Genomic DNA, 14,397 nt, shown 5'->3' on the forward strand with positions numbered 1-14,397 from the left:
TTTTACTCATTTCACAAATTGTGGTCCTTTACATATAGAAGTCTTTAAAGGATAGTTGCAAAAATGGACTGTTAAATTGCAAAGGTCAGAGAGAGAGTGTGAAAATGCCAATCTAAAATAAGATGTTTTGGTGCAAGAGAAAAATGCATAGAATATAATTTTCACCATGTATTCTACACAGTTATTTGTGTAGTAATTGCAATATTATTTGGTTTTCATTGATATTATTTACATCATGCATCTGTCCAGTGTGAATGACCAGGAAGTTTGTGTTCATGTCTTCAGAAGCTCTTTTCACTTGGAGCAGGCGACCGGCAGCTCATACAAACCCCTCTGAATGACAGTCTGCCCATCACCTGTAAGAGCGTGGCCCTCCTCTTTCAACAGTTAGGTGGGTACCTTTTGCTCGTAAATAGTGTATATTGTGAATTATACTGTGCATTTACAGGAAAACTATGTTTTTTACGGCAGCTCTAACTAGCCTCTGATGACTTTTTATTTTTCCAGTATTTATACAGAAATATATTAATGCAATATTATAGTTACCATTTAATGTCTCTTCCTGTAAACATGTTTTTATAGAGATCTGAAAAGCAGTCGTATTATGAACATATAAGGGGAGACCAGGAGGAATTGTACCTTTTTTTTTCTTTGACATTTTTGCTCACAACTCAAAAACTACTACCAATCTGCCTGCCTTCTTTAAGTATAAGAAATATGTACTGTATATATGTGCCAAAAGTAATAGTACTATTAATATATTTACATTCAGGAAGACTAGATCAAAGCTGCTTCATTTTGTCCGTTGTATTTCAGCACAAAATCTGTTTCTTTTTCTTCAACCATGCACAGTTCAAATTAACCAGACTCTAAATGTGCTGAAATTGCACTGTACTGTACTGTAAAAAAAGAATTGTTGAGCAATGTTAAAAAATATAAAGGCAACATGATCCAGTAATATTTTTGTGTTCTCTCAACAACTTTCTTAATAGATGTCCTCAGTCAAATTGCTTTGTTCAGCCAATAAAATGTAGTAGAGACAACTACAGATTTCTTGTTCTGTAAATTATCATTACAAAGACTCTTATTCCGTCACAATTTCATTCTTATATTTGGTTTTATATTACTATATTAAAAGGATAGTTCACCCAAAGGTAATAAATTCTCTCATGATTTACTCACCCTCATGCCATCCCAGATGTGTATGACTTTCTTTCTTCCGCTGAACTCAGAGATTTTTTAGAAGAACATTAGAAGAATATCTCAACTCTGTAGGTCCATACAATGCAAGTGAATGGTGGCTAGAACTTTGAAGTCCCAAAAACGCACATAAAGGCAGCATAAAAGTAATCCATAAGACTCCAGTGGTTAAATCCATATCTTCTGAAGTGATATGATAGGTGTAGGTGAGAAACAGATCAATATATAAGTCCTTGAACATTCTGGTTACCATTCACTTGCGTTGTATGGACCTACAGAGCTGAGATATTCTTCTAAAAATCTTTGTTTGAGTTCAGCAGAAGATGACACGAGGGTGAGACAATTATGAGAGAATTTATATTTTTGGGTGAACTATCCCTTTAAGTTAACTACAATCTTTTCCTCTGTCAATATGTAAGGCAAGACAACTCTGTTAGGCTAGTTAGGACATCATTTAGTGGAATAATGTGTTTTTATGTGTTTAGATGCAAAGTAATACACATTTCGTAGTATCTGTGACTCAAAGCCATATACTGAATAAGATGTACGTAATTGCATTTTTTACAATGTGTGACTATTAATTATATTTATAAGTCATTGTAATTTTTTTCAGAGCAAGTACACCTCCTTTCAGTTTATATAGATTGTGCCTTATTCACAAAAGTCAGCGCTATTTGCCTGACCCAATTACCGTTGTGCTATAACCACCCACAAAATCAGATGGTAAATGGAATTTTTTAAAAAAGAGATGTTTGTGTACATTTTATATTGTTAATGGCAGCAGTAATTTATCAAATGTTTATGAAATGATGAAGAAGAGGGCTGTAACCGGGCATATATCCATATGCGCCATGTAGTCCAGCATACTTTCGACATTTTAAATAGCCGATTCAGGTGGGTGGACCGCAGTGGTGGAGTGATGCTGTGCAGTCTCAGTGAATATTTAAAAACCATTTGATTTTTTTTAAATGAAGAAAAATGTCATTTTTCCTCTGTGCATAGTACTTGATGTAGCACCGTTGCGGTTAAGTGGTTTCACATAGGCTGCACCTTGTGTTCTGATTACAGAAGTACACAAAAACAACCCTTTCCAGTTAAGGTTCTTTTACTTATGAATGCACGCATGGTTTTGACAGTGTACACTGTTCAATCAAATGTGTTTTGTCACATTTTGTTACACAAAAACAAAAATGAGATTCAAGCAATGCACATTTTTCTTTCATCAAGATTACAATAATTTGTTTATTATGAAAGAATGGTATTGCGTGGCTGGCTTATATAGTGTATAAATGAATGTTGTAATGGTGTGCGTGCTGTCCTTGTGTTCAGCTGGAGCAAAATGTGCACCATTTGTACATTCACGGGCAGTCGTGCAAGTACACACCATAATACATGCAAAGTTTTATTGCTGATATGTGTTATGTATTACATGCATCCAGCTGCAATTCAGTCTTGGACAAATTACCACCACCTTGACATTATCCCAAGGCCTTTTTTCAGCCCATACGAGTAGATTTTCAAACTGAACAAACAGAGCACATGTTGCACAGACTGCAAGTAGGAGGCCTTTGTAAAGATCAGCCTCATAAGTCTCAGTCTGTAAAATGAAATCATAGGTTTTTATTCAGCACTTAATGTGTTTTTCCCCATTAGTTGCAAATCTCTGAAATCTGTTTTGTTAATCTGTTTGTTTTGATGCACATAATGTCATCTGTGATAATACTGAAATAACACTATTTTTAGGCTTGGTATTAATTTGAACTATTCAAAGTGGGCTAATTAATGTACCATTTTTCATTTTGTTTGGATTTATGTACATCTCTAATTAATGGTATGCTTACTTAACAATCCCTTAAGAGCCTGTTTGTAAACCTGATAAGCCTTAAAGCAGTATCATATTGTTACTCGGTATTTCTGTGATATTTCCGCATTCACATGGATGTCTGCTTGAGCATTTTGATATGAGCTGCAGTCACCTCGACATCTTTAAGGGTAAATCTCATGAAGCCTCTCAAAAACTTGTCCAGAACATATTTCACCCGAAAAATGTAAATAAAATAAGAAATTATATTTTGCACATAGAAAATGGAGCCTCTTTTTAGGACTCTTTTTTGCAGAGTTGATGTATCATTTAGTTAATAAAATATTTACAGTATACATCATGGTATTATTTGTTCTGTTGCAGTTTATTATATTTATATATCAGTTATAATTAATTTTATCCTTAGAGACCCCATAAAATGGCTTGAGGAACACCAGTATGCACCCATGCGTACAAGATGAATCATTAATATGTTTGGTCTATTTAACCAAAAGAAAAAAACTGCACATTTTAAATGTGTATACTGTATCTGCTACAAAGTTTTTGTCAACTTTTAGGTGTACACTAGCATATAGATGGCCTCCAATCTAACAGACATGGCCGCAGAGATACAAATAATTTTCAAAATATTAATAAGCAGTGTTGGGGGTAATGTGTTACAAGTAACGTGCATTACATAATCAGATTGCTTTTTTGAGTAACGAGTAAAGTAACACAATATTTCTTTATTTTAGAACATAATATCACAGTTACTTTTTTTAAAAAGTAAAGCGTTGCTGTTATACACCTCTACTTTCCCTATATTGCGAGATATCAGGAGTAAAAGTGTGCAAACTTCGGGGAGGAGACGTAGTGCATGATGGGCATTGTAGTTCTATAGAGTGTGAGGCCAGAGACTATTTATCAGAGATGGGTCACTTCTGTTTAAATGAATGGGAGAAATTGGAACTCCCAACCTAGAAGCTCTAGCACCCAACAGTCAATGGATGTAGAAAGGAAGTCCTGCCTTGCAGGTAAAAGAGCCAATCACCTTTTAGATACAGATGGACATCACCTGTCCATCAACTCGCTAATGCGCATGCGCATTAGCTATACAAGCCAGGAAAATTGCATGTTTTAGCGTAATATGAGGTCAACATTCAGTTGAGTGAAACGCGACTGATTCATGTGTTAATACACACTGCATTAAAAAAATCAGTAAATGCATTTAGGCGGAGGGATTATAAGACTAGTCTTCCACTGGCCACGACATGATACACAGGGTGAAATACTCACTCAATTCACTGACTTATGCAGCCGAACTGGTCCGTGTTACAGTTCCCCGTAACTGGGAGAATGGGATGAGAAAAGCTGACTCTGGATCAGTGTCTCCGAGCAACGTTCTACATCGTTTGTATACGCAGAGAAAATGTCTTGGTTTCTAAAAAGATTCTACATTTTTGTTTTATATCAAACAAGTAGTTTGATTCATGAAACAAACCTTTTTTATGACATTTTGAAAGCATTAAAAATGATTCCATTCAAGTTGTATGCGATCAACCAGTGGCTTCTGTACGCACCATGGATCAACTCAAAACAATCGTGCACTGAGATGACTTATGTGAAAAATATTCTTTTATTATCAGACACATTCCTTGAACATGTTAGTCTGGCATTCCCCACTGAATTTTATCCTGACTCCAGTGCTGGCCACTTTTTGACTTAAAAATGTATACCCTTTTCTTCCCAATTTGGAATGCCCAATTCCCATTATTACTAGGTCCTCCTGGTGGCGCGGTTACTCACCTCAATCCAGGTGGCGGAGGACAAATCTCAGTTGCCTCCGCTTCTGAGATAATCAATCCGTGCATCTTATCACGTGGCTCGCTGTGCAAAACACAGCGGAGACTCCCAGCATGTGGAGGCTCATGCTACTCTCCGCAACACACGCACAACTTACCACACGCCCCATTGAGAGCAAGAACCCCTTAATCGTGACCACGAAGAGGTTACCCCATGTGACTCTATCCTCCCTAGCAATCGGGCCAATTTGGTTGCTTAGGAGACCTGGCTGGAGTCACTCAGCACACCCTGGATTCAAACTCGTGACTCTAGGGTGGTAGTCAGCATCAATACTCGCTGAGCTACCCAGGCTCCTTTTATCCTTTTAAGAAAAACATCTGACATTGTTGACAGGTACAGCACATGATGACATATATGATGCAGGTTCAAGTGTTGGACTTTGCTGCTTTAGGTAAGACAGTGGTTATTCTTCATTATTCATATTGACTGCCATGTTGATGGAAAAACAAATCATGCATATTCATGTTTTTGATTCTTTATTATAAATATGACATGAAGAACTTCTTTCTAAATATCTGTTTGTTTACTATGTTGTTTTGACATGAGTGTTGTACAGTAGCTAGCATGAGCTGTAATGTCTCTTGTGTGCAGTGCATTGCTTATTTGTATGGAATACATTGCATAGCAGAAGAGAAAGTGGTTGTGAGAAAAAAGTAACGCAAACGTTATGTAACACTTTACTTTCCATAAAAATTAACTTTTTAATTAATTAAGTTACTTTTTTAAGGAACAACGCAATATTCTAACAAGTTACTTTTAAAAGTAACAGTACCCAACACTGTTAATAACAATAGTCTTGACCAGAACAAAATAGGTATAATTTTAAAGCTGAGCAAATAGTTATATGTCATATGTCATTGGAAAGCTCTCAAAGAGTAGAATACAACCAGCCTATTTACTCACAGACAAAAATATATCAAGTAATAGCTAAGTATATGTCTTTGACATACATGTTACATGTAAATAGGTGTTGCTTCTCTGCCGCATTTTCGCTTATAACTTCATGAAAAATAAACAGAACATAAAATATCACATACCATTACTTAGAGAAGAGAAGGCAGTTATGTTTAAAACAGCCCCTCACACAATGTAATCGGATGCATAGATCATTAGATAATCCACATGAAGCACAATGTGCACACAGCACATAATGTGTTATTTGGATGAAAACACGTTAGCTTTCCTCGATCTGATGATTTAATCTGAAATAATGTGGAACGTTGTCCAGCTTCATGGAACACTAAACCAATTGTATTAGGATTCAGATTGCTGCAGCCTGAGGTGGAAGTCATCCAAATATGGGCAGAGAGGATTGTTCACTCTAATTACATATGGCCAGCAGGAGATGGCGCTAACTATATGACACAGACTCGATGGCTCAAATGACACAGAATGGAACCGAATGAGATCTCATTACTCATGCCTGCATGCTTTGGAGAGAGAGCATAGCTTTAGTAATTTTTGTATTTGCATGTGTAATTAGTTTTTATGTACAATTATTATGTTTTATTTGTTTGGAGACATTTTTGGACACTAGGATAAATTATTTTTGTAAAGCTATAACTTTTGATTACTTTGTCATATCAACACAAACTGATACTCAGTTACAGGTGACATGAAAAAAACAAAAGCAGTTTTTCGGAGCCACCTTATTTACACCCAGAGATATATAATGTCAAATCAGAAAAATAAGAAACAAAATGATACATTTTTGCACAAGATTTTTTTATTTTTCAGCAGTTTCTTAGTCTGAGAGTCTCAGAATTGATCATAATCTATATCATTAAGAAATTTGAAAAGTTTTCTTTACAATGATACCAAACACTTGACCCTCCTTGTTTGTTTTTGTTTTTTTACTTTAATTTTGGGTATGCCACTGAAACAGGGAATCTTTTAAAACACCCTCAGAGCTTAAAGGGTTAAACAAAGTTTTCTTTGAAATCAACACTCTTTAATTTATTTCCTTCTCAAGATGTCTCATAATGTTCTTGGAATGAGAGAAACAAGCCACCATTCCTGGATGCCTTTCAAGATCATTATTACCTGCTCTTTGTCCTGCATTAGAAAGTTCACAAGTTGGGTTGAAAAAGCTCCATAGTCTTTGACCTAACTGAGAATAAGGAGAAAACATCATCCCAGATCCTGTTCTTTGAACATGTTTCTGTCTCTGATAAGAGCATCATGTCATTTTCTCATCCTCCCCCACTCAGTGTTACTTCTGGGACTGATCTTAAGTTTACTTAAGTCTGTAATACCCCAGCAACATGCTGACCTACATGAGCTAATAAAAATGTCATCTTGAACTCCTTTGTGTAATTCATGCTCTACCTCATCTCCATTGTTTTCCACTGTGAATCAACAACGGATTTATCAAAGGTCAGGCCTATACCCGAGGCCCCTGGCTTGGAGACTGGCCTTTGTTGTTTCAAATTCAATACAATAGTTTGCGTTCTCATTTGTTTATAATTGGTTATCCTTATAGAGCCTTTGCTGCTGTATGTGCATTTGCACTTCATCCTAGATTCATGCACTTGTTTTTATCGATCATCAGTTACGGTGAAAACATTTTGAACTTCATGCTCTGCTTCACTGTCAACAGCTTTGACAACATAAAGATGCTCTAAAAATGGGTTAATCAAAAAAGGAAGGCAGAAACTCTTCTCCATCAAAGTAGAGGCCCGTTTCCTCTCGCAGACAGTAACAAGAGTGTTACTGGATGCCTCGCAAACAAGATTATGAAATGTGTTGTTGTATTTTTGGGACAGGTGACACTAAGGAATTCCAAAGCATAAAACATCCATAATGGGTTGATTAGAAAAGTTGGTCAGTTCTGTAGAGAGAGTGTAGTACTTTTCTAGGCGATAAAACACTGAAAAACTCCCATAGACTTGCATTGAAGGAGAGACCCAAGCCATATCTTGAATATAGAGACTTGGGGGTGGGATCTTTTGACTTGGGCCAGTAAGCAACCACCCAGAACACCTTAGCAACTGCTTGGCAAAGCCCTAGCAACAACCCAGCATATCCTAGCATCATGTCTGTAATTTTTGTCTGCATAGGTATGTACAACTAAAAATATAGTTTTAATTTATGCATTCTCCTATTTTAGTGTTTTCTATGAAATTGTTACTTTAAAGTAAGGCTATCCTGAGTTATCTTACTACAAGTTATGCTGGATATCACCTTTGTATGGCAATTCAGCAAGTCACACATACAAAATGATTTAGTGCGTTTCTTACCAGGTTGCATGGTATGATAGATATGCGATTGATTTCTTTTTCCCAAACATTTCATCCTGTACTTGCTCATTGGTTGGATTAAGGGATTTGGTCAACACGACAGACAATATGAATTTTCAAATCTTGTTCCTGTTTATTGGTGAGTATCATAGTTTGACATTGACATAATGGAAACATTGACCCCGGCAGCACTGCGGATGTCTGTTATTGGCTGGCTGTCAAGTTTGTGATTAATAGCCTCAGTGGTATGTTGATGACAAACAAAAACAGGAACTGTAAATGTTTATCTCTCGCTCTCTCTTCCGACTCCTGTTGAGAAGTTTGGTGTTTAATTTATGCTGTCTGAAAGAATTTCAGATTTGTCATTTCTTGGGGCATTTTTGCATTATCACATTTGATCATGACAGATATGCAATGAGGAATTAGTTGTGTCATGGTTGACCTATGTGGAGACATTTGAATTTGTCCTCCTACCTTGTATTTATTATATGTATTTATGCCCCGCTTTTGGTCTTAGTTTAATTACTTTGGAATAGATCATTTTGTAGACATTGCCATTTATGTATTTTGCCGACATTTAAATGACACGGAACACATCAGTACATGTGTTCCCTGGGAATTGAACCTGTTACCCTGGCATTGCTAGTGCCATGCTCTACCAGTTAAGCTACAGGAACCCAGCAGTTTATAAATACAATATCAGTAATGGTGTCCTTAGCAAAATGCGCAATAATTAAATGAATGTCTGTGTTTTTTGAGCACCAGTTTCACTAAAGGAATTATGCAAATTTGGTAACGGCGCAAATATGCCGACAAAGTTAGTGCTTACCGCAATTTGCATGGGGCAATTCTCCAGCTTGCAGGCTGGTTCTGTGTACTTGATTTGGAGGATGCAGACTACAACGGTCTGGCATACTTTACTGGGACTGTACAGCATCAACCCACCAATGTGATCCAAGCACCGAATCTCTCTGCTCTACTACACCATGTCTGAAAACTGGGAATTGGAAAACACTGGATGTGCAGTAGATTCAAAAGAACCGGTCCATTAAAGTCATTAATTCGGTAATCGGATTGCTCTGTTTACGCTGATTGTTTCGTATGTAGATTCAAAAGAACTGGCTCATACGAGTTATTCATTTGGAAATCGGACTAGAATTGTCTCACTGTATATTTCGCACTGTAGATTCAAAACAACCCGCTCGTAAGAGTCATCCATTCTGGAATCGGATAACAATGGTCACGCTGTATGATTCATGCTGTAGATTCAAAATAACTAGATTATAAGAGTCATTTTTTTGGCAATCAGACTACACGAGCCACGCTGATTGTTTCGTGCTGTAGATTCAAAAGAACCGGCTCATAGGAGTCATCCATTCTGGAATCGGACTACAATGGTTGAGCTGTATGTTTAACACTGTACAGTAGATTCAAAAGAACCGGTTCAAAACAGTCATTTATTTGGCAATTGGACTACACTGATCACACGCTCTGTTGCTTGCTGTAGGTTTAAAAGAACCTGCTCATAAGATTAATTTGTTCGGGAATCGGACTACACTGGCCACACTGATTGTTTCGCACTGTAGATTTAAAAGAACCAGCTCATAAGAGTCATTAGTTTGGGAATCGGACTACAGTAGTTGCACTGTATGTTTTGCAATGTAGATTCAAAATAACCTGCTCATAAGAGTCATTTGTTCGGGAATCAGACTACATTGGTTATGCTGATTGTTTAGCGCTGTAGATTTAAAAGAACCAGCTCATAAGAATTATCCATTCTGGAATCGGACTACAGTGGTCACGCTGTATGTTTCGTGCTGTAGATTCAAAAGAACCTGCTCATAAGAGTAATTTCTTTAGAAATCCGACTACACTGGTCGTAAGTATTTAAGTTTAATGCTGTAGATTCAAAAGAACCATTTCATTAGAATAATTCATTCGGGAATCAGACTTCACTGGTTGCACTATATTTTAGTGCAGTGTTCCACCCACATCGGAGGTTCAAGAGCTGTTAACGCAAGTCATGAATATCAGACAGTTATGGAATTTGAGAAAAAAGGAACCAGTTCTCGTTTCCCTTCAACCCTTCTGTATATGTGAAAAAAAAATGCTGTTGATTAATTCTCTTATTAATATTAAAATGTTTTCGTCTCTCATTTTAGAATTGTTTTGAAAAAAGATTATTGAATAATTTTGTTACAATTATGAAAATGTTGTTGCCCAGCAAATATTTCATTAGTAATTGAGTTTGTTTGTGTTTATGCTTCATGTTCCAGGAATCCAGAATGTTCTTAGTCTTTTTTGTGCGGTTCTGACAGAGCACAAGGTTTTGTTCCACTCTTCTAGCTATCAGAGACTAGGGGAGGCCTGTCGTGCCTTGGAGTCCCTCATGTTTCCTCTTAAGTACAGGTGGGTCAGCATCAACTGTTACTGGTGTACCCATTATAATTTACCTTGATTACAGCATCTCATTTCATTAGTTATATAATTAACAAATCTAGTTCAGTCTGAGCTCATTGCAGAATAACTTGGTAGACAGCATAGAAACTAGGACACAACTGCCGTGTCAAATAAAACACCCAAGAACATTTGAATTAATTTATCCTCTTTGGAACTGAGAAGTGATAAGCCTGTAATTTGTAAATGGTTCTATTTTTAGCATCTTGTGCAACGGTATGTACTATTTTTGTGTAATGAGAACATATGTTGGCATGATATTAACATCTGCTGATTACTGGACATGCTGGTTATGGTTATCTGACTCTGGTTTGGACCACAGTTACCCCTACATTCCCGTCCTCCCATCTCGACTGCTGGAGGTGTTGAGCTCCCCTACGCCCTTCATTATCGGCGTGCACTCTGTGTTCCAGAGCGAGATCCAAGAGCTGGTGAGATCAAGACCTCACAGAAAGTCATTTTTTTATCTGCCTTAAAACAGCGGGTCAGATTCTTGTAACATTGCTTTGTTGGTAATTTTTGATTGGGTTTTGGTTCACAGCTCGACGTGATCATTGCTGACCTTGATGGAGGAACGATAAAAATACCGGAGTGTATTCACCTCTCCCAGCTCCCCGAACCCCTGTTGTACAATACTCAAAAAGCACTGTCCATGGTAAATAATGCAGCACATACTGTAAACTTACATTACATTTATGCATTTGACAGATGCTTTTATCCAAAGCGACTTACAGGGTATACATCATGGTAGACTTACAAATTCAGGGTATACATTTTTGTCAGTTTGTGTGAATTGAATCCATGATCTTGGCAATGCTAGCGCCATGCTCTTCAAGTTGAGCAACAGGAATTGTGTACACTTCATAGTGTTATATCCGTTCTTTAGTGTGCTCCTTGGATTTTATTCAACTAAAAAAAAAACATGCATATGTCAGATTTCATGATCTGTCTTTGAAAGCTAATCTGTACTTTAAATATATACAGTGGCCCCAAAAAGCAACAATCATGGATGACTGTCATTGCATTAAAGGACAAAATATCAAACCAAATGCCACTTATCTAAAAGAAAGACAGCACAAGCATGGTTTTTAAGCAAACCATTTCATAAAAAGAAGTTTGTTTGCTTTTAAATGATAAAACAATAGATAAACAGTTCAAAATTGAGACAAAAAGTATGTAGACACTCTTTTTGGTTGTCAAATTTAGTGGAACATGTCTATAGCTGATGATGGACTATATCTGTGGTTATTCTGCTAAGACAACTGGGAAACTGACTTCATCCACTAAAAATCACCTTTGGATGAGTTGGTTATAAATACATGCAAAAATGGTTCAGAAAAGTTCGTTCTGAAGAAAGGGTCTTGCATCAAATGTTTGCAGATGCCACTTGGTTTGATATAACATCTAAAGCAGTGAAATACATAAGAGTCCAAAGTAAATTTCCAAATAATTTTGGGGCCACTGCACACAATCTGTTGTGTAATATTAAAGTGTTGGTCCTTTACACAAGATTAAACAATGATTATTACTGGAGACATACCATAGGTTCAATTTACTCCATTTGCCCACAGAAGCAGAATATTTCCTCACTGTAAATACCTTCTTTGTCTTCCAGGTTTTGCACCCTGATCTGGAAGGAGCAGATAATGCCTTCCCTCCCCCTCGTTCTGCTCCGTCCAACATAAAACTGCTGGTAAAACAGTCGAAGTACTCTTAGACACCAAAAATATGCATCATTTATATGGCTTTGCTTTACAAGCTCATCAAGTAACGTGTGAAATTTGTGAAATTAGTGGCTGACTCTCACGTGGCCAACTCTGAAGTCTCTTATTGGGTCTTCAGGGATCTGAAATATGTGTTTGTTAGAGGAGTTTGAACTCCCTTTCACGTACGCAGTTTATTTTAAGGCGAGCAAATTGTCAGAACAAAAATCTGCGCTCTGACTCATGCCATCATCAGACATTTATCTGGCATTCCCCGAATGTCTCTCAACCGCTTCTATTTTGGCTTTCTTGTTTTTGACAGGATAAGGAGGTGAGAGCGGTCTTCCTGCGCTTGTTTGCACAACTCTTCCAGGGCTACAGGTCCTGTCTGCAGCTCATTCGCATCCATTCCGAACCTGTGATTCACTTTCACAAGGTGAGAGAGGCCGCACATCTGCAACTTTATGATGTTCACCCTCATTTGCAGAGCAAACAGGGCCATCAGTCAGTGAGTGAATAGGAATGATTACCGTCAAGCAAACCTGCAAAACACTTCTAGAAAATTCATATCAGGAATGTTTAGGTGTTACCATGTTACCCTACAAAAAAGTAATATGGTAGTACTATGGCAGGGGTTTTCAACTTTTTCATGCATAGCACCCCCAAATATTATGATCCTCTTGCAAGGAACCCCTATTATAAGTTCTAAAAGACGCTATGTATTTTCATGTATAATGACCCAATTATACTGTGTGGGAAAATAGCGTGCTATTACAAATACAACAGGTTGTTTGCATAAGTCTGAAATAAGACTATATACTATTCTGCTCAATACAATTATACAGAGTGGTTACCTGAGTTACTGTAGCCTTTCTCTCAGCTCAAACCAGTCTGGCCATTCCACGTTGACATCTCTTATCAACAAAGCATTTCCATCCGCAGAACTGCCGCTCACTGGATGTTTTTTGTTTTTGGCACCATTCTGAGTAAACTCTAGAGACTGTTGTGCTTGAAAATTCCAGGAGATCAGCAGTTACAGAAATACTCAAACCAGCCCGTCTGGCACCAACAATCATGCCACGCTCTAAATCACTGAAATCAAATTTTTTCTCCATTCTGATGGTTGATGTGAACATCAACTGAAGCTCCTGACCTGTATCTGCATGAATTTATGCATTGCACCGTTGCCACACGGTTGGTTGATTAGATAATCACATGAATTAGTAGGTGTACAGGTGTACCTAATAAAGTGCTCCGTGAGTGTGTATATATGTACAGTGTGTGTATATATATATATATATATATATATATATATATATATATATATTAATTTTGTGTTTATTCAGTGTTTATAAGGGGCACTGGGAGTGTGATATTTTTGTTTTGCATATATGTGGTTTCAGTTAAATTTAAAATACATTTTATTTCAAAATTATTGATAAATCATATTGTCTTCATGAAAAAGTTCACACAATTTCACGCACAAATATGTGGATGTGGCCTTAAAGTAATTAACCTATTAACCTGGGGGGGGGGGTTTCAGTAAACATTTCAGTTCAGTAAAAATGTATTTTATTTTGTATTTATTTTATATATATATATATATATATATATATATATATTACTTTCTCTGAAATCTTCAGCGGGTCCCTGGACCTCAATAAAAAAAATAAAAAACCTTTAACAGTGATGGTATCAGATGGTAACACCATGGAACCTTTATATGTACTGTCATAATGAATGATTACCTTGTTTATATACCATTGTATTAACATGGTACTCCAAGGTATTTCAAAGAAACCATGGTACATATCCCAAAACTTTCCCTTTTAGTACTTTTTGTTAGTCTAGTGCACAATATTCTACTGTAGAGTTGACACTACATAATAATGAAGTTACAATGAAATTAGAAATGTACAGTATATTCTGAATTTATCACACATCATTGTCCAAACTTCTCAGTTTTAGTGAAGTACATTTGCTGTTTTGACATGCCATCTAAATATGCTGATTCAGTGACCTTTCACATTGTATATACTTCCAAATATGTTGCATTTATGATTTATTTACAGTACATACAGCTCAGACATGCTGGAAATAAAGCATTGTTTATCATGCCTTAACCCATGGCAGC

At 36.8% G+C, this 14,397-nt stretch overlaps 1 protein-coding gene across 3 annotated transcripts in view; it reads left to right on the forward strand.

Moving 5' to 3' along the window:
* The window catches only part of LOC127412594 (myotubularin-related protein 13-like), a 179,271-nt gene that overhangs the window by 67,392 nt on the left and 97,482 nt on the right, over positions 1-14,397 (forward strand). For all 3 annotated transcript variants that reach the window (XM_051649073.1, XM_051649081.1, XM_051649089.1), the window contains exons 6-11: positions 286-391; positions 10,380-10,512; positions 10,883-10,991; positions 11,102-11,215; positions 12,176-12,253; positions 12,586-12,699. In XM_051649073.1, the coding sequence (XP_051505033.1) occupies positions 286-391; positions 10,380-10,512; positions 10,883-10,991; positions 11,102-11,215; positions 12,176-12,253; positions 12,586-12,699 (654 nt within the window). The remainder of the gene's footprint in view (positions 1-285; positions 392-10,379; positions 10,513-10,882; positions 10,992-11,101; positions 11,216-12,175; positions 12,254-12,585; positions 12,700-14,397) is intronic.

The sequence above is a fragment of the Myxocyprinus asiaticus genome, chromosome 2 (assembly GCF_019703515.2).
Source record: "Myxocyprinus asiaticus isolate MX2 ecotype Aquarium Trade chromosome 2, UBuf_Myxa_2, whole genome shotgun sequence".
NCBI classification, from domain to species: Eukaryota; Metazoa; Chordata; class Actinopteri; order Cypriniformes; family Catostomidae; genus Myxocyprinus; species Myxocyprinus asiaticus.